This window comes from Mesoplodon bidens (genome assembly GCF_964165515.1).
Source record: "Mesoplodon bidens genome assembly, chromosome: 6".
Taxonomy (NCBI): Eukaryota; Metazoa; Chordata; class Mammalia; order Artiodactyla; family Ziphiidae; genus Mesoplodon; species Mesoplodon bidens.
Window position 1 is genome coordinate 110490873 of NC_138162.1, and position 21242 is coordinate 110512114.

At 49.9% G+C, this 21242-nt stretch overlaps 1 protein-coding gene across 3 annotated transcripts in view; it reads left to right on the forward strand.

The window, feature by feature from the left end:
- MSRA (methionine sulfoxide reductase A) overlaps positions 1–20323 on the forward strand; it is a 389488-nt gene extending 369165 nt beyond the window's left edge. For 2 of the 3 annotated variants that reach the window (XM_081237517.1, XM_081237518.1), the window contains one exon: positions 17311–18065. In XM_081237517.1, coding sequence (XP_081093643.1) covers positions 17311–17475 — 165 coding nt within the window. In that variant the 3' untranslated portion in view covers positions 17476–18065. Of the gene's footprint in view, positions 1–17310; positions 18066–20107 lie in introns of those variants that run through there. The other variant, XM_081237519.1, reaches the window with a different exon arrangement.
- The last annotated feature ends 919 nt before the right edge of the window (positions 20324–21242 follow it).

The window sequence follows — 21242 nt, forward strand, 5'->3', positions numbered from 1 at the left end:
TTGTTTGTTTATTTTACGGTACGCGGGCCTCTCACTGCTGTGGCCTCTCCCGCTGCGGAGCACAGGCTCTGGACGCGCAGGCTCAGCGGCCATGGCTCACGGGCCCAGCCACTCCGCGGCATGTGGGATCCTCCCAGACCGGGGCACGAACCCGTGTCCCCTGCATCGGCAGTTGGACTCTCAACCACTGCGCCACCAGGGAAGCTCGATGATTGCATTCTGAATCTGGATCAGATATCAATACTGGGAGTTTGGTCACAGATCCCTTAAATCTTTAAGCTGCTCTGGCGATGCAGAGATTCTTTGAGTGGATTAACAGGATTGTAAAGAAGAGCCAGTAGACATAAAATTCTTTCTCAGAAGCAGAGGACACACTGACAAGCTTTGTTTCAGGGGTGATCCTGAGATCAGCAGCACAGCAGAAAATCTGTGTCATCACAAGCAGGGAACTAGTTTAATGACAGGAATCAAAAGCCAGAGATAAATGGCCACAGCTCTGGGAGGAGAAGTATCCAAACGGAGGTTCTCAGGATCATTAACCCGGACCAGTCTTAACTGACATCCTTGTAGTGATATTCAAAGGGGGGATATGTGATTAAAAAAACAGTCAGGTTTCTAGATGAAGTTAATTTCTTCCATCATGTTGAAAATAGATGATATGAATATTCCACTGTGGGCCAGGTATATTGTCATTGGACCTGAAATACGTTTTAGGTAAAAGGCAGCCACAGTGAGCGGTTAAGAACAGGGGCTCAGGGGTCGGTCTGCCTGGGTTCGAATCCTGGCCCCCCACCTCCCTGTGCTGAGTCCGAGGGGCTGTCACGAGGATGGTCACGTGGTGCACGCAGGGCGGTGCCTGGCGCAGAGTAAGGGCTCAAGGGACGTCAGCTCTCAGCTACTCTTCACCTCTGCTACTCTCCCGACTCACACATTCTCTTCCTTGCCTGCCAGAAACACGGGATTCTCACTGGGGTCTTAATCGACTTCAGTCAAGGTATTTCTTCACAGAGAACATCAAAGGGAAAGAGATTATTCCCCCGAGGCCTGTGTCCAGGTTCTCCCCCAGGGGCACTGCCAGTGTCCTGCACGGCTGTGCAGCTGCGACGTCCAGTGCTCGTGCGTGGACCAAGTCCCCAGTACTCTGGTGCGGGAAGTCTGGTCCCCAGGCTGCCTCCAAAGTACCGAAAATCTGCATGGCACGTAAAACATGAAGTCACTCATTGGATGTGTCTGGGGAAACAGGAAAGGGTGAAATGAGGCTTCAGTTAGTAGGCTCTGGTTTTCCGACCTTCTCTGGGCGTAATCCCTGCCACTTCCCGCAGTGGGACATTCCAAGGGCTCAAAAAGATCATAACATCTTAAAAAATAACTAACACCGTATGAGCAAGGCTGCTGGAATGGAATATGTAATCTCATCTCTTCCTCCAAAAAGCACTGAGAGAGAGGTCACTTATCGCCATTTTGCAGAAGAGATGGCCAGGCCTCAAGGTCACGTGGTTTGGTAGAGCCAGGAATAGAATTCAGACCCGTCTTGTCACTGACATCTATACAAACACGATCTACTTGAGAACCCCTGAGATACTGTAAGGAAGTTTTGATACTTGGGGATGCAAAGTACTGCTTTAACCATAGAGCGCCGTTGTCTTTATTGTCTTTACCTCCAGGGTACATGGGCTCAGATCGCCTTCACCGGAAAACGTGCCGGTTATATGGTGGCATTACCACATTGGAGTTGTATAATTAGCTTATGTTCCTGCCATCTTCTCTTGAGGCAGTTCCAGTTCTCCCACTGGTTCTGAGCCTTGAAGAAAATTTAAATGATACTTTGGCAAAGAACACCCATAGCCTATTTCAGATTCCTTCTTTTTTATGTTCCCATTTCTTTTCTCCCTTCTTCTTTCCCTTCCTTTCTTCTTTCAAAAAAATAAAACCCTGACTGTACTTCACTGCTAAGAAGCTTAAACAACCTGAATAGAGAGTCTTCATTAATCCAGACCCCTCCGTCTTATCTCCACTCGGGTGTCATTTGTTCCTTTGTGATTGTATTAGGAATTAGAAGAAATGAAGAGGCAAGAGTCCTCCAGTGATGCCTGCTTAGAAGTTGAGATGCAGTTGACACGAGGAAGCAGCGCAGGCTCATCACCTACAGCTCCTAGACCGCACACTGAGAGTATCACAGGGAACAGCCTTTTGTGGGCCATCCTCCCATTGACTGGCACTGTGTCAGCTTTAAGCCTTAGAGGAAACCAACGAAAGCTTCTTTTCTTTCTTTCTTTAGCATCATCATATATTCTCTACCATGTGAGGCTGCAACTGAAAGCATTAAAGCAAAATAGATCTTAAATGCATTTTCTCTTAGAGATTTTATTTTACGTCATAGTCCTATGTTTAGTTTCCTTTGATAATAAAAAAAATTCCAATCATTTCATTCTTAGCCCTAGACAATACAGTGCAAGGTTATACATATTGCAGCCCCAGGAAGAATTTCTGCCTGCAAGCTGGCCAGCCTGTTTGCAGTTGACAGATGTAACCTACTCCAGGGCAGAGGAAGTCTCAAGGGAGGTTTTAATGTCTTAATATTGAAATGAGCACAACTTTTATTGTCTTAATCAGTGAATAAAAAAACAATAAAGTTGCTAAGTCTCATTTTTTAAACTCAGTGTAAGAGGATTTTAAGAAATCACAATTGCCTTTTAAGTTAGTGTTGAAAGTTAATTTTCTCTGTGTTCGAGAAGATTCTTCCAGTGGTTCTGCAGATAGACAGTTGTACTGCAATTATGTGAAACATTTTTCTGAGCTGCTCTGTGGACACCACTCCTCGGCAGGGAAAGGGTGTGTGCTAAGATGTGCAGAGTTGCTGTACTTTTGTCTTTGAAGAGAACATGACTTGGCTTTCATCACATCTCGTGAGCTCAGAATACAGAAGTGTTCATTTAAAATTGCAGCACAGGGCTTCCCTGGTGGCGCAGTGGTTGACAGTCCGTCCGCCTGCCGATGCAGGGGACACAGGTTCGTGCCCCGGTCCGGGAGGATCCCACATGGCTCGGAGCGGCTAGGCCCGTGAGCCGTGGCCGCTGAGCCTGCGCGTCCGGAGCCTGTGCTCCGCAACGAGAGAGGCCACAACGGTGAGAGACCCGCGTACCGCAAAAAAATAATGATAATAATAAATAATTTTAAAAAAATTAAATTGCAGCAGAGATCTTTTAACGCAAAGTGCATTCTTTCACAATATATGCTACTTTAGGCAAGGGACTATATGAGGAATACTTCTGACTATAAATAAAGGAAGGATTTTCTAATGAGAATTAGTGACCTCTATAACGTCATAATAAATATGTTTCAACTGTTTGTCTGAACAAATAATTAATTTTATACACAAAAAGCTGATATATTACATGCAGTCATTCTTATGTATTTCTCAATTTAATCCAACTTAAAACCACATTTCTTAAAAACTAAAGTTCACCAATTTCTGGGGCCATAGGCTAGTCAATTCTGGTTCCCTGGTACCTCGTATGGTGCCTTCATAGGGACACAATGAATGTTTCTTGAACTAAATTGAAAAAGAAAATTGCTTAAGGTGCTGTGTGTGTGTGTGTGTGTGTGTGTGTGTGTGGAGAGAGAGAGATACAGGCATTATATACAATATAAAATATGAAACAATATGTTACAGATGTGGAGCCAAGGTGCTCATGGGGAATGTAGAGTTTCAGGGTAGGGGTTGTGCATTTGAAATCAAAATGCAACTTTGGATTATATATTCTCAAAACTCAAGAATAACAACAAGTAAATCAATTTAAAAATGGGTAAAGGATCTGAACAGACAGTTCACCACAGAAGATGTACAGAAGGCAAATAAGAACATTAAAAGATGCTTTTGGCATTATTAGTCATTAGGGAAATGCCAATGACAACCACACTGAAAGACTGCTACACACCAGTTAGAAGGGCTAAATTAAAAAATAATGGCAATACCAGGTGCCGACAAGATGCCAAGCAGTAGGAACTCTCAAACATTGCTGGTAGGAATGCAGAACGCTCCGGAACTTTCTTATCAAGTTCAATGTACATTTGTCACATGCCCCAGCAGTCCCACTCCTAGGATTTTGCCTAAGACAATTAAGACTTAGTTCAGACAAACCCGATACCTGAATGTTCAGGGCAGCTTTATTCATAACAGCCCCAAACTGGAAACAACCCAGATGTCCTTCAGTTGATGAAAGGTTGGCCAGACCGCAGTATGTATATACCTGAGAAAGCCCTGCTCTCTCGCTTCTGGCTGACCTCAAAGCCCTGCACAGGTAGGGGAATTCCCTGGCAGTCCAGTGGTAAAAAAAGCCCCGCACAAGTAAAGAGAGAGAGAAAAGGCAGAGTTAAAAACCACTGTAGCCTTGAAGCTGTGTTTGCTCCAACACACAGAGGGCCAAAGGGTAGAAGTCTCGTCGCTTCCCGACAGGTGAGGAACCCTGTGCCCAATCATTAGCTGACCCAGCAGAGATACCAGTGACACACATGAAAGGGAGCACACACTTTACAGAACTAGTCCAAGACGTCAGTGAACAAATGAACAGCAGCAACAGCAACAAAGCGAGGGGGAGGGTAGTCTGATTTTCAGTTACCACTATATTATTTAAGATGCCCAGTTTTCAAGAAGAAATTATGGGACAAACAAAGAAACACGGAAGTAAGACTTACTAGACAAAGACTTTAAATCAGCTATTGTAAATACACTCAAAGAACTAAAGGGAACCATGACTAAAGAATGAAAGGAAAGAAAATATGAGAACACTGCTCACCAAATAAAGAATATCAATAAGGGGATAGAAATTACATTAAAAAAGAGAACTAAATAGACAGTGCAGAATTAAATATAACTAAATAGAAATTCAAAGGTACAATAACTTAAGCAGAAACAAAATCACTAGAGGTGCTGAGTTGGTGGAAGAAAGAACAAAGTTAGGTTAATTGGAACCGGAATTGTCCAGCCTGAGCTGCGGAAATGAAAAAACATAGTCACAACTCGGAGACGGTTCTAAAAACCACTGAAGTGTCAACTTCAAAAGGCTGAATTTTATGGTATGTGGACTATATCTCAATAAAATAGTTATCTGAAAAAAAGAAGCACAGTTTAGAAAAGACTCTGGAACACGTGGCTCAGAAAGACAACATGGGTAACAGAAGGGTGACCTCCTAGTTTAATCCTCTCGTTTTACAGTTGGGGAAATGGAGGTCCAGACCCAGACAGCTGAAACAAGGTGCCCAGTGCTTGAGGTGTAATCGACAGGAACTCTTTACCCAGTTGACAGTTATGGTGACCAGCCAGCCCAACTGACCCCAGACTTTCCTAGTTTTAACACTGACAGCCCCGCATCCTGAGAAGCCCCTGGTCCTGAGCAAATCAGCATGGTTGGCTGAACTGTCTGCAGTTCACACTGGGACAAATATTCTTTCCTGTGGCTCTGAATCCCTGAAACTCACACGTAAATGAGAGATGGTGGTACAAAGTTCCTTTGCCTTGCCGAACTCAATGTTCTAAACTTAAGCAGCTGGCATTTTGCTTTAAGTTCTTTTCTATTCAACCTTTCAGAATGAAGGATCTTTCCTTTTAAAGAAATCTGCATTTCATCCACAAGGTGAAAGCCAGTGTCCTTGGCTTCCTTGAAAAGTGACAAGTGGATTCTTTTGTATACTAAATGCTAAGGATATAACAGAAACAGAGGTTGCCGTTAATTGATTTCAGATATGAAAAAGCAGATTATAACCCCTTAGAGATATTTTCAGAGGAGAGAGGGAGAGGGAGAGAGATCCATTTCCTGTCAAACTAAAAGCCATGAAAGGAAAACTTGTATAGGAAAAGTCACTTGAATTCCGTTTCAAAACCAGCAGACCTCAAAGGCAAGGGAAACCAGCGGTCCTTGAACATGTGATTGATGTTGGTCACCTCGTGGCTGGAGGAGACGCTGCAGAAGCCAGAGCAAATGGGCAGTGGCACGTTTCAGCCGCAGAGCTCTGCGCCTCTCCCCGTGGCCTGCAGCTGGGGTGCCCAGCTCAGCCTCCCTGCTTTCCAGGCCAGGGCTGCCACCCAGCCCAGCCGGACACGGGGCTCCTCCTTTCAAGGCACTCAGTAGAAAGTGAGGAAGGACCCAGTTCCTCTTGCCCCCAGGAAATGGTGCTTGGCATTTATAAGGTGTGGGGAGGTGAAGCATGACAACGAAGTCACATCGTCCCCACCTTGGTTCAGTTTGCCTTCAAGCCGTGGCCGCGGCCAAGCAGATGAAACTGAGAGGCATCTGCCAGCTTTGCCTGGGTTCAAGCGCTTCCTCTAATCCTGTAGAGTGTTTCCACGTGTCCCTGTGATCGCAGGGCAGTGGATGGACAGGAAGTGTGTAGCTCGGTTCCCTTAAATGGGAGCAAACAGCACAACAGGCCATAAACTGGATCAGAGGCCTCTCCCCACATCTGCTTTCATCTCTTCCTGCTGTTCAGCTGAGCCCCTTTCAGCCCTCCCCCGCTCCCCATCCAGGCCCTTCAGCACCCCTCAGCTATGCCTCCTGACCCCCTCCCGCCGTGTATTCGGAGCAGACCCATCACTGCCCTCACAACCACCGTCATAAGGTTCCCACCAGCATCCACCTCCTTCAGGACCCCTCTTCCCGGCGGGACTGGCCTTCCGTTCCTCCACAGCCTCAGTGGAGTCTGCACCTCCAGCGTTCCAGCACATTCCCTGTCCTTCACGTGCAGGTGTGACCTGTCTCCTCCAGCAGAATTCCGACCTCCTGACGTTGGACGGTGGTCCTCTGCGCTCCCCAGCCTGTGGGCGTGGCTCCCGTTTTGCTACGTCAGCCATCACTCCGCACCCTCAGGCCACCCCATCCTCATCCTGTGACCCGACTCCCTGCCTAAACCGTAAACTCCTTGAACGCAGGGAACTTTTCTTCCTCAGTCCGGCCTCACAAGCACCTGCTACGTACCTAGTAGTCACTTAGGGTGTGATTGCTCGCGTGCCCGTCATTATTCCTGCTTTAGAGATTGTCTTATTCACCTCTCTGTCCCTGATGTCTAGCACGGTACATGGCGCCTAGCAAATGCCCTACCATGATTGCTGAAATGAGTTAATTAAGTCAAATTGGAGAGTTACAAAAAAACTTCTTTGCGGGGACGTTGCACGACTGGCTCGCGTGAGCAGTGCCTGCCTTCCCGGGTCTTTCAGCATCACACCCCGAACCAGGGAAAACCAGGGTCTGTAACAGAGGAAATAAAGGATTCCGTTCGGGGACTCGCTGCAGATTGTCACCGCCTCGCAGCAGGGCCAGCTGGGAGCGATGCTGCTGCTGTGGCAGGGGGGAAAGTACAAAGCTCATGCTGGCGCCAGACAGTTTCTTCCCAGGAAGGACGTCCGTCCCTTCCTCCCACATCCTGGTGATCAGAGCAAGTCACATGGGCAACCTGACATCAAGAGGGAGGGCAAGGGGTGTTGGTGACCATGAACGCAGTCTGCCATGCTTGTCTGCTAGGGCACAGTTTCTCAAATCCATGCACATGGATCGCCTGGAGATGGTTTTAAAACTCAGATCCTGATTCAGTAGGTCCGGGAAGGGGGCCAGATTTTGCATTTCTAACAAGCTGCTGGCCTGTCGTCCACACGCTGAGGACCAGGGGGAAAGCTTTGAATCCTTCCTGGCCAAACCGAGCTCCTTCCCTGTCCCCTTCTCTGCAGAGACAGAACTCGGCTCGTAGCTCTATCATTTTGTGCTGCAAACCAAGAAAAACTTCTTTGCCAGTCAGCAGACACTTGTGGTTTACCTCACAGGCAAGGGGGGCACAGAGGAATAAATAATGAAAGTCATGAACAGCTCAACACAACTGCAGAGTCTGGGGAAGGACAGAGCACGAGGATGCTGCAGCTGTTCTCAGAAGCCAGAATCCAGCCAGCCAGAGGCCACCATTTGCATAAGCAGGTTTGGTAAATGGACCAAATTAGACCTAATTGTGTCACCTCTCTGTCTACTGTGCCTCCCATGGTTTCACGGAGCCGGGAAGGGTCCCTGCAGCTCTGACTGGGCCTCATAAAAGCTTCAGCCCCATCGAGCACCCTCCTCGTCTGTGTCACGTCTCTGTCCCAGGATCTCCTTCTCGCCCTTGCAAGTGCTGACGGCCACTGAGGGGTTGCAGGGGGTGGTGTCCGTGGGTCCAGAGCCTGGAGCTCCTGTTGCCCCAGGACCCTGTCCCAGGGTCCTCCCTGGTACAGGAGGCGGGCAGCCTGTCCACCTCCTCCTTGTGGCTGAAGCTGAATCCCTGTGGGCAGTGGCAAACCTGCTCCCCACGCCACTGCAGTTGCATGGTGCTGAGCTGCCAATACACGTGCCTCTGCTCAGCTCAGAAGAGAGGCTGTTTTTCTTTCGACTGGTTTTATTTAAAAGCCATGCCAGTCACTTTATATCCTTTCTCCGAAGTTTTGATTGATGGCAATCTGGTCAGCCAGAAGCTGCCAATGGAATAAAACTGCTGACTTGGGCATTGGCATTGGCTGAGCTTATTAAACCTGCACGGGTGTGTGTGTGGGGTGTGTGTATGTGTGTGTGTGTGCACGCGCGCACGCGCAGGATGGAAACGTAGCACGGGATTCGATGGAGTTAGATCTGGAACGAACTGAAGGGCCCTCAGTTCAGAAGGGCAAAGTAGGAGCCAAGGAGGGGCTGTGCCTGTATATGCTCCCTGCTGCCACTAGAGGGCAGAGTGCAGGCCAGCGTCAGGGTCTCTTGGGTCCTGCCGGAGCCTTTTCCTCTACAGGAGAGCTGGTGGGCCTGCAGGGCAGCAGTCTCCGGTTGATCTGTTAAAAGCCAAACCAAACCCTAATTTCCTGTGGGCTCAGTATCATAAACTGGATTTCAGTTCTAGGACACTAAGTTCTTACCATTAAAATATCTTCAAAAAATGATCATAAAATAAAATGAAACACACTTACGCTTTACAAAGAATTACATAAAAACCGAACACTTAAGGTAAGGCTAATTTCTTTTGGTGGGTGGAGGAGACGGGGTTTGCTTGGATCAGACTTAATGAGGCTTTAAAAAAGATGCATCTGATGAGGTTTGAACTCATCAGGTACCTTCTCCCTTCCTGGTGACTTTCTCATTGTCAACAGAGCCATTTCTCATTGGGCCTTCAAACTGTCTTGAAAATGCTCATTGCCCATTGGACATGCCGCCGGCATGTTCCAGCGCCCTAAGAACGGGGGGGTGGGCAGTTGCCATGATGACTTTTTGTGTCCAGAGGTTCTGAATACAGGGCCCATGGGTGGACTCCAAAGGGTCATAGGATACTTTGAAATGATAAGCAAATATTTGATCGTGAGTTTATGTGGGAAGAATGTCCACAGTGTTTATCAGATCCTCGAGGGAATCCATGACCCGCCCCCCCAAGATGTTAAGATCCGCTATCATAAATTGGGGTTTCTTTTTTATGATGATATATTTTCTAAAAAGAGAAGGTGTCCATAGGTCACTCCATCTAACATGGGGGTTGAATGTATATCACTTGGCATTCTCATGTGCACTTGTATTCACATACGTGTGAGGACACACTCACATGCAAACGTGTACATACATCCTCGCCCACACACGTGTGTACACACACGTGTGCCCGTGTCTCTAGAGCCACCCCCTCACCCATCCCTGTCCTGCTCTGTAGAATTCCAGCTCAAGGTTCCTGGTGGGTTCATACTGACCTTCTGTACCTCAGACACGTGTGCGGCAGGACAGGGCAGACCCAGCTCCCTGGGGTCTCACCCATCCTGTCTTTCCAAATTCCAGGGACAGCATGTATGTGGGAAGGAGCATGAAATCCAGAGCCAGACAGATCTGGATTCTTACCCCGGACCCACCACTAACTCTCCAGGCACATGAATTTGAGCGTGATCCTTAACCTCTTTGAGCTTCCTTGTGGGTGGAGTCAGCATAACTATTCCCCCACCCCTACAGGATTCCTAGCGTGATGAAATGAGAAAATGAAAGACAGGGCGTCCTAAGCTTGTGTCTGCCCCTTTGGAGGGCCCTGCAAGCCCCTCCTCTGACATCCATCAGAAAATCGATGTGGAGCCTAGCATTTAACATGCAAACTCTGCTTCTGACGCTTGAAGTAGGTCTTCTGCCATCACTTGGAATCAGATGATACTTGGAAAGTTTGTGGAATTCAGTATTTGGTGGGGGGGTGGCATTTATCCCTCTGAGTGGATGGGAGGCAGGCAAGGCCAGCTCTCTATCAGGGAGCCTTAGAGGAGCTCTCTGATTGGCCCTCCATCTTTACAATGCAGTTATTGATAGGTGGCATCAGTTGAGGTGGCACAAGATAAAGAATAACCGAACCACATGTTTACAGCAAGTCTTTTTTTTTTTTTTTTTTTTTTTTTTTTTTTTTTTTTTTTGCGGTATGCGGGCCTCTCACTGCTGTGGCCTCTCCCGTTGCGGAGCACAGGCTCCGGACGCGCAGGCCCAGCGGCCATGGCTCACGGGCCCAGCCGCTCCGCGGCATGTGGGATCCTCCCAGACCGGGGCACGAACCCGTATCCCCTGCATCGGCAGGCGGACTCTCAACCACTGCGCCACCAGGGAAGCCCTACAGCAAGTCTTTTTACTGTTGAACTCCTTTTGCACTTCCTTGGAGGAGATGAACGTCAAAACAGGAGGCAACTGATAAAAACAAGCCAGGAAGGATCTGTGTAACTGTCATGGGCTGGGCTTGTCATGCCGCAAGCTGTGTTATTTGACAGCTAAAAAAAAAGCAATGAGAAGCAACCCAGTGTCCATTGATGGACGAAGGGGTAAACAAAATGTGATGCATGCATACAACGGAATGTTATTCAGCCTTGAAAAGGAAGGAAATTCTGACACAGGCTACAACATGGATGAACCTCAAGGACATTATGCTGAGTGAAAGAAGCCAGTCACAAAAGGACAAACACTGGAGGATTCCATTTATGAGTACCTAAAATAGTCAGATTTACAGAGACAGAAAGTAAAACGGTGGGTATGAGGGATGGTGGGGAGGGAGGGATGGGGAGTTGTTATTTGATGGGGACAGGGTTGTAGTTGTGCAAGATAAAAAGTTCTGGAGACTAGTCACGCAGCAACATGACTGTACAAAACACTACTGAACTGTACACCTGAAAATGGTTAAGATGGAGAATTTGAAGTTATGTGTATTTTCCCACATGTTTTGAGTTCCAGGGATGTGAGCAGGGTGGGGAGCGTATGATCCAAATATAAGTGTCTAGGTCTCTTTTGGATATTTTGAAATAGGGACTTGTGCCTCTCTAAGGGGAGGGTAGCTCCTTCATCTGGCCACGGTGGTCTTGTAGCAGTGCTGGAAAGAGTCAGGAGACAGGGTCTCGTCCTGTCATTGATGAGTGGCTATGGACAAGCCTCCTCTCTGCCTGCGCTTTGGTCTCCTCCGCTGAGAAATAAGAGGATAATTCTCCCCTCTTCAGTCAGTGAAAGGCTCGCATGGACTACAGTGCCTGCCTTTGGAGACACTGCGGTTCAGGACGAACACAAGGACTTGGGATTGAGGCTGCTTCTCTGCCTTGATACACTTCTCGCCCTACCTGTTGATGCTCCAGCACGGCCTGCACCGCTGTGGCCTCCAGGCAGCATTCAGTGTGGCCTCAGAGTCTGTCGTTTCCACGCCATACGCCGTGTGTCCCTGGGCACCTGGAGAATCTCAGCGACGCTAACAGTGAGCTTGTTAGCGGGTTGCAGTAAGCGGAAAGGTCACGTGTTCATTAATTTTATTAAAAGAAAGGCTTCCTGCTGGCAGCCCTGGAAGGGTGGGTTGGGCCCAGGACGCTCCCGCTGGCAGAACATCTGTAAGGGAACGGCCTGGCCACCTCCTCCACAGGCTGGGGCTGGAGACACCGCTTGGGAGCTGGGAGCTCTGCCCCAGCTTTTTTTTTTTTTTTTTTTTTTTGCGGTACGCGTGCCTCTCACTGCTGTGGCCTCTCCCGTTGCGGAGCACAGGCTCCAGACGCGCAGGCTCAGCGGCCGTGGCTCACGGGCCCAGCCGCTCGGCGGCATGTGGGATCTTCCCGGACTGGGGCATGAACCTGCGTCCCCTGCATCGGCAGGTGGACTCTCAACCACTGCGCCACCAGGGAAGCCCTGCCCCAGCTTATTGACCCCCCACCTCTTTTTCCTGTTCCACAGAGATGGGCTGTGCAGCTGTCAAAGCAGGGCGTGCCCGCGGGTGGAGATGGAGGCCTGCCTAAGGAGGGCAGGATGCTGGGCTCCTTTCCCCCAGGGTGGGCACTGGTGGGGAAGTAGGTCAGGACTACCACGTAGTCAGAATGGGCCAGGATGCTCTGTGCCGTCTTGGACTGTCATCATAGCACACTGAGGGAAGTATTATGCCCATTTTACAGCTAGAAAAGCTGCTTCCGGGAAGAAAATGATAAGAGGATAAAGGCGTAGGAGGCTTCCTGGGGCCATCTAAGAAAAGGGTGAGGTAAGAGTCTGTGAGAAAAGCATCTGATCAGTTCCACCAGGTGCCCCGCCCACAAGAGATCCTGAACCAGGTGTCACAGTGATGTGCGTTATGTCACGTTAGACCCCACTTACTTCCTTCTTAAAAACCAGCAAAAGGGCCTCCCTGGTGGCGCAGTGGTTGAGAGTCCGCCTGCCGATGCAGGGGATACGGGTTCGTGCCCTGGTCTGGGAGGATCCCATATGCCGCGGAGCGGCTGGGCCCGTGAGCCGTGGCCGCTGAGCCTGTGCGTCCGGAGCCCGTGCTCCGCAATGGGAGAGGCCACAACAGTGAGAGGCCCGCATACTGCAAAAAAAAAAAAAAAAAAAAAACAACAAAAAAAATAAAAATGCAACAAACAAGGAGCTCTAGAAAACTGTTTTGGCGTCAACAAGAGTGGAAGGTAGAAAACTGAGGGCTGGGAGTGGGGGGCAGTTAGGCCCAGCAGCTCTTCCTCGGGCGCTGGTCCAGGTGAGGAACCGAGCAGGGCAAGCGGGTGTGCAGGGCTGCCTTTCTGAGTGGCAGTGGGTGAACAGCCCTGGAGCCTGGAGTGATGACAGATGAGCTGGCCCTGGGGTTGGACCAGCGAGAGAGGGTGTTTCCTGGGGGCATGTGACGGGGCTTTGAGCCATCCGGGGGGGTCACTTTGACGTCACGCTCTGCACTCCATTTCAAAGGTGGCTCTTTAGAGTCTGAAGGAAAAGAACGGAGTCTCCTGGGGCGACGTCAGCCCGGTCTGGAGGCAGGGCCCACTAGCCTGGGGTCCCCCAGGGATTCATCCTGAGAGGTTGGCTGTGCTTGAGGCCAGAGCGTTTGCTGCAGCTGCTTTTAACTCTATCTGCCATGATTTTCCTATGGGCAGCCCACTCTCGTGGGTACAGCTTCCTTTTTATAAGATACCAGGAACCTCTGTGGGTGATGTGACTCATCATTTCTATAAGCAGGAATGGCCTGTCATTGGTGTGGTCCCTGTTGTGGACGATGGGGGAGGCCACACATGTTCTAGCTCTCCCGACACTCCCTTCCCTCCCACGCGAGTGGGCAGGTGAGCGCGAACGATGCGAGGATGGATCGGGGTAGCCTTCCATCTGCCCTAATTCATGAAGGAAAAGTAAGTGACAAACAACGACATAGCTGCTATCAGTCACAGATTACTTATGACAGCCCCAGTAACTGATTGGGGACCTGGCGTACGGAGATGCTATAGGAGAAGGGTCTGGAGACTGAGGTGCCCCCGTCAGCACCAGCACAGCTTGGGCATGAGGCCAGACTGACCACTGGACTTTGGGGGCCAGAGGGACCGTCTATAACCCGGTCTTCATCGCCCACCACCCCCATCACCTCAGTCACCCCTGCCCCCAAAGAGTGAAAGGGCTTTTTCAGGAGCTGCAGGTGGTGCTGAGGCCATCCTTCTGTGGAAGATGATTGGCCCTCTCTCCACGGACACGGCTGCTGCAACGCATGGTCTAAAGAGTAAACCCGCCCTGGGGAACTGGCCGAGAGTCTGTGACAAGGAAAATGACAAACAGACTCAGCTTCCTGGTCCCCGAGCTCCTCCTCGCTGCTCCTTCCCAGGTCCCCAAGGAGGTGCTTTGGCTTGAGGCACAGCAAGGACCCAGGAGGAAACCCCAAGGTTAAGAGGAGTGCCAAGAGGTCCCCAAGACTCGTTCACTCGTTTCTTATATTGATACATTAAGCGCCGAGATGAGGTAGAACAACAAGACAGTCCACACCGTCAAGGAGCACGTGGGCCAGCACGTGTAATGCCAGAGGGGAGTGGAAGTGGATAATTGCGACACGATGTCTCAAGCGCCATAAGGGGTGGCAGTGTCGTGGGAGCCTAGAAGATGGAGTAACTTCAGCCCTAATGAATCAGGAAAGGTTTTATACAGGTGGGGACATTGGACCTGGGTCCTGAGAGGTGGGTAGGAGTTCGTGCCATAGAGAAGAGGGAACATTCTAAGGAGGTCATGTGCAAGGGAAAGGAATGTTCAGGAAATATGTAGGGGTCAACACGACCCAAGAAAATAGTACACAGAGAGGGAAAGGAAAGAGCTAGAGAACGGGGAGGGAGGGAGGCTGAGGTGGGGTGGGACCCAGCAGGAAGAGGGAAGGGCCGGCAGGTTCTCCCAGGGATCAGGTTTAAGGAGGAGCTATTACCAGCAGCTGTGTGTGTGTGTGTGTGTGTGTGTGTGTGTGTGTGTGTCCCTCCGGATGCAAGCGAGGAAGCAGAGGGTCGGGGCTCTGGGAAGGAGGGAAATAGAGACAAGTTAGGGTTTTCGTTTTCCCACTTCCTCTGTTTCACATCCAGTTTCTTTGGGGCGCTTTTGTCCCCTTTCCCCAGTTTCAGACCGAGGTTGAGGACAGCCCCGTGCTCAGTGAGGCCTCAGCCTGGAGGCTGCTGGCCCAGTGCACGGGGGCGACGTCCACCGCAGAGCAGACGTGGCCAGTGTCCCAGCCTAATGGGAGGTGCAAGAGGGCAGCGTGCGGGTCTGTCTCCTGCGGGTTTTCATCGCTTTTTATTCTCGGTTTTTCCTGCCACCTTGTGGTGGAGCCTGGTACTGCAGCCCCCTCCCCACACCTCCCTTCCCGCTGCTCCGGGAAGGATGCTGCCCTGGGGTGGTCGTGGGCAGGGGTCGCTCGGAGCTGGCGTGAGAGGGGGAGGATAGCCGGGCAATAGCGCCCACTGGCACCGGCCTCCCTGCCTCGGGGAAAAGAAGCTTCTGGAGACGGCGGCTGCGGCCTCCAGGGCCTCGGGAAGGCCGTCCTTGTTTGTACCAGGAGGATGGCCATTTGTGAGGGAGACGGGTGCGGGCAGGCGGGAGGGCGGCGAGCGGGGAGGACTAGCCGGGCGGAGGTCACTGCCGACTCCAAGTCTGACCAGAGACAGTTAACCAGTCCCGAGTCCTCGTGCTCACGCAGGTTCTGGTTCCGGAAAACATTCCTGGCACTAAATGCCACGTTCATCGCGGTTCATCACAGAGACAGAAAGTGTTGGAGATATTTTAAGCGGGGCGGGTTTCACGAAGGGAATTTGGTGCTTCCAGAATCATTTGAAAGGCTGGTGGAGCGAAGGTCAGGGAGCAGCACCTCTGGGTTTCAGGATGCCGAGAAGTTACAGAAGTGGCTGGAAATCATTGCGGTGGCTTTGATTGCCCGCAGCACAGGGGTCAGAGCCCCAGGTCTGCTCTCTGCCAGTGCTCATGCCCATCCCCACAGCTGCACCTGGCCGATAACAGCTTCTCCTTGGATGTACCCTCCAGCTGTCACGTGCCCTCCTCCCATCGGTGGGATCTAAACCGGGGCGCGGCTGGCGGTGGGATGTCGGAAATAAAGTTTCCCAGCTTGCAGCCAATGCAAGAGCAGGGCAAGCCGAGGATGTCAGGGGCCAAGACGCTGTATCGGACACAGACTTTTAAATGTGGACGATAACAATAGCATCAATACTTCCTTCAGACGGCTGCCGTGAGGCTGAAGTTAACCCAGAGCGTGGCATGCGGTAAACCCTCGATAATTGCTCGTTTACACAAAACTGCCAAATCTGAAGTCAGAATGGCTCGCCATTCTCCTTTCTAACCCTTGTAAGGAAACTGGCCGCCTCTGAGCTGTGGGGTCCAACCGGCCCGCCTTAGTCAGGATCCTTCCTTTACCCTTCCTGGGTCGGCCTGGCGTCAGGTCCTCAGTCAGCCTCATTCTGGCTCAGAGGGCTGGGCGGACATTTAGGAAGACGGTGAAGGTTCTCAGGGAAAATCAGTGACTCGCGCTGAGTGTTAAATTGGATTCCCTGTGCTGTGCCGATTTGAGGACATCATCTTAAATGGACCAACGACGGTCAGAGCCTGGTCAGTTCCGTCATGAAAACACAAGTTGGGGCTCTGCCGCGCACCCCTGTCCAAAATGGAATCAGTGAACCTGGGTCGAGTCTCTGCTGCCTTGTGCTCAGATACCCCGAGCAGCCTGTACCAGGAAAGAAATAGGACACAGCTGAAATCCAAAAGGGAAAGGAAACGGGCTAAGATCCATGGGGAACAATGACTGGTTCTTCATCCGTCTCCTGCCCCAAATAGCTCCGCGCTCCTCCCCCACTGGCGTTTACATGTGTTCCTTGCCTGGCAGCAGATGCCACCAGGCCTTCAACTGGGTCACAGAGGGCGGTGAGGAGCCGACCAGGCCCTCAGGCCACGTCCTCCCCTGCCCTCGCTCCCCAGAGGCTCCAGCCTGGAGCGGCAGAGCCCGGACCCCAGGTGGCCCCTGCCCTCCAGGCATCCTGGCAGGGTCCCTGCTGCCCAGAGCCACAGCCGGCGAGGGGGGTCCTCTGTCCGGCCTGTGAGGGGGCAGAGAGGTCGGCACTGGGTGCTGCTGCACCCTCCCCGCCCCCTCCTGCCCTGCCATCCCCTCTCACCGCAGCCGGGCACGCATCCCCTCAGGGACCCCAGCCTCCCCAGGGCAGCCGGGGAGCCACACGGCCCTGCTGCTTCCCCTGCAAACAGGTGGCTTCACACAGACCCACAGGGCCCAAACCAGGGCCCTCACGGGGGCAGAGGTGGTGTAGAGGGTAGAGCATAACTTACAGTCAGAACCAAACCCAACCCGGATTTCAGACCCCAGCGCCCTGGGGCACACGAAGGGAGATGGTTGCCCAGAATAACCCAGCAGGGAAGTGGCCGAGCCCGGGCCCCAAGGACCACTGCGCAGCCCCAGCCACGTGTCTGCCCCTCCCATCCTGACCTCCTGGCCCTCCTCCTTCCCAGGATCCCTGCGCTTCGGGTCCTGATGGCGCTTTTCCCTCCACAGGTTCTTTCAGAGCACGGCTTTGGCCTGATTACCACCGACATCCGGGAGGGACAGACTTTCTACTACGCAGAGGATTACCACCAGCAGTACCTGAGCAAGATCCCCAACGGGTACTGTGGCCTCGGGGGCACCGGAGTGTCCTGCCCGCTGGGTATTAAAAAGTAATTTCTCCCCACATGTTCAGCCCTTGAGGCCACAGCAAAAATGCTTCCAGCAAATCGGGCAATTCTTTTGTGGTTCATTCACATCAGGTGCTTTTTGAAGTGCACAAAGGCATTCATAAAAGTCTGGTTTATTGAGGTGTAATTTACATGAAGTGCAGTGGCAAGCTGATAACATGTAATTTATCTTCTAATAAGTTATGGTGGGAGGAGAGCTGGGAAATTTTTTGGATCATTTGGTGTCTGAATGAGAATAATGAATAATCCGTGTTCACCCTTCTTGTGCCTGGGTGCCTGCCACGGATGCTAGGGAACCAAGCTGGGAGATGGTCGGAGGGGTAGGGCATCCTTTACCTGTGCCCTGCCCCACCTCACAAGCCCTCCTGCCCTCCACTGCCTTAAAATTTGCAAACATTTATAGCCACAATGAATCGTTCACTGAAATACTTTGCTCAGCTGATCCTATACGTGTGTAAAGGGCTTTCTCTTTTCGACCCTCCTCGTGGCAGAGAAAAGATGTGAGTTAGCTTGATGAATTTTAACGCTTTGCTCACAGCTATGAGAAATGCTTGTTCTAATAAAAGTCTACAGTCTAATAATACAAACTGTCTGATATCTCATCTGTCTTTTACTTGTTTAGGTAGGATATTTCTAAGTATTGTTAAGATTCATTTTAGAGCTCTCGAACTTGCGAGGGAAAAAGTCTTAAGAATCATTTTCCCCCAAACGGGAAATCTGATTAAAATCTTTAGAAAACAGGTACATCTCTAGCTTCTTGCAACTTTAGTAATAATAGCTGTTTTCAACATGCCTATTACAGCCGCCACATCAGGGACTGTTCTAGACAGCAGACACATGGGATCCCTGCCCTTAAGAGTCTTTATATTCAAGACCAGGGGTGGGGGAAGTACACAATAAACAGGTAAACACATGAATAAGTAAGATCATTGCTGGTCCTGAGAAATGATAGGAAGACGGTGATTAGGGCAAGATGTTAAATTGTGTCTGGATGCTGTGGAGTCGTGTTCAGAGCTGTGTTAGCCACGCTGGTCAGGGGAGGTGGTGAAGTGGTGAGGTCCGTAAGGTGGTGACACGTACGTTGAGAACTGAGTGATCGAATGATGCAAAGGAGAAAGGGACACACGAGTTGGGAGAGGAGAGCAGAGCTCTGGGGGCAGGAGATGGACTAAGAAGTAAGACATGGTTCCCCCTGGATATAGCCCATTTCTTTCTTTTCCCTCTTGGAATTCTGCTGTGCCCTAAACACCTCAAGAATACTTAAGTGGAGTAGCTATCCCTAATCACTGTCAGCATCCCCACTGTGGTTGCTTGAAGGAAAAGCTTTCCAAATACAAGGACCAGGAAGTATAAATGGCCCAAGATGGGGGGGGGGTGCAGATTTTGTGGTGTTTGAGAAACAGAAAGGCCAGTGGGGCTGGAATAGTGTGAATGAGGAAGGTATTGGGGAGAAGTACCTCAGAGGGGTAGGAAGAGCCAGACCATGCAGAGTCTTCTGAGGACATGTTAATAGGATTGAACATTTTTATTCTAATTTATCCCTCCCCCACCCCCTTTCCCTTTGGTAACGATTAAGTTTGTTCTCTAGGTCTGTGAGTCTGTTTCTGTTTTGTAAATAAGTTCATTTGTGTCATATTCTAGATTCCACATATAAGTCATATCATATGGTATTTATCTTTCTCTTTCTGATTTACTTCACTTGGTATGATAATCTCTAGGTCCATCTATGCTGTTGCAAATGGTATTATTTCATTTTTTATGGCTGAGTAATATTTATACATATATATACATATATATATATATATATATACACACACACACACACACACACACACACTACATCTTCTTTATCCATTCATCAGTTGATGGACATTTAGGTTGCTTCCATGTCTTGGCTATTGTGAATAGTGCTGCTATGAACATAGGGGTGCATGCATCTTTTCGAATTAGAGATTTCTCCAGACATATGCCCAGTAGTGGGATTGCAGGGTCATATGGTAGCTCTATTTTTAGTTTTTTAAGGAACCTCCATACTGTTTTCCATAGTGGCTGTATCAGTTTACATTCCCACTAGCAGTGTGGGAGGCTTCCCTTTTCTCCACACCCTCTCCAGCATTTGTTATTTGTAAACTTTTTAATGATGGCCATTCTGACTGGTGCGAGGTCATACCTCATGGTAGTTTTGATTTGCATTTCTCTAAGAATTAGTGATGTTGAGCATCATTTCACGTGCCTGTTGGCCATCTGTATGTCTTCTTTGGAGACACATCTATTGAGGTCTTCTGCCCATTTTTTGATTGGACCGACAAGGGCATAATTTCCAAAATATACAAATAGCTCATACAACTCAATAACAACAACAATGAAACCAGTAAGCTGTGTGTTTCTCTCCCACCTCATCTCTAGGACATTTCTACGTCAGTGATTTCCTGATCCTGAATCTCAGCATTGTTACTCATGGTCTCTGAGAGCCCAAAGCAGCATGTACTGGGGCTCTGGACCAGGTAGAAGCAAAGGAAGGTAAAGGACAAGGACCTTTCTAGAGACCAAGTCTGCAGGTCTCAGGGATGAGCTTACAAATGAAGGGGAAGCAAGGGCTGGAATGTTTCTCATTGCAGGAGCCAAAGAAATGGAGAATGAAAGAAGCTGTGGAAGATACCTGCTTGTGAGAGAGGGAAAGAATAGGCCTTCTGTTTCAGAGATCCTTGGCATACCCCTCCCTGTGGAAAGATGCTCCATCCAAACCTCTGGAGAGGCCTCAAGCTGAAGTTGGTGAGCTGCCTCTGAGTCCCAGGGGAACCATAGGCCTTCGAGTGGGTCCCAGGTATATATTAAGCGCTCCTATAGGTATATGATTCTTTCAGGCACAGCTATTCGTGTGAGAATCCCTCCTTGCAACCTGCACCCCACCCTTGACCTTACCCCACAGACTGAGAAGGGCACTTGGTTGCGAGGCAATGCAGTGTTTAATCACGGGGATAATAGAAACATCACAAAATACAGTAACAAGATGGCCCAGGGTGATAGAAGCAAACTGTCCCCGGAGTCCAGTTCATGCTTGTAGGGCCTTTTTGACAGCTTGGTCTCCTTCTCAATCCATGACAGATAACTAGACACCTTCGTGTATACTCCAGGCAGTTTCTTCCGGCCACAGCCCACTCCCCAGCTGACAATGCCCAGCTGGTACCATTTGCTTGTGTTGGTTTTTTTCTGGCAAACCAGAGGCCCCCCACTGTCACCCTAGGAGAGAAGAGTTGTTTGGGAGTGGAAGGGAAGGTGGCAAGTTGCTCTTACAGCCCATTGAGGGGTGGGCGGCTGGCACGAGGCACAAAGCACTTATGGTGTCACTGGAGGGTGGGTGGATGTTTCTACTTTTGATTCGGCTCCCCAACAACATGCCTATACTCCCAGCTCTGTGACTGTCAGAAAAGGGAGCAAACAGTTTGGTCAAAAGCAATGGTGATGAATGACAATCTGGTCAAAAAACAAATATCCGTCATCACTATCATCATCATCATCATCCAGTGACATGCATTCATTCTGATATACCAAGGAGTGGTTTTCTAATCCGTTCTGCCTTTAAGCACTTTGTTGTTTTTCAGAATTCTTTCAGTTTCCCCAGAAAGACCTCATTTTGCTCTTTCTGTGCTGTTCACGATAGCAAAAAGTAAAAACTGAAACCCCAAATCCATTATCTTTATACTAGGTCATTGGTTGAAGACAGCAGACATACAGACTGTATATACAGAATGC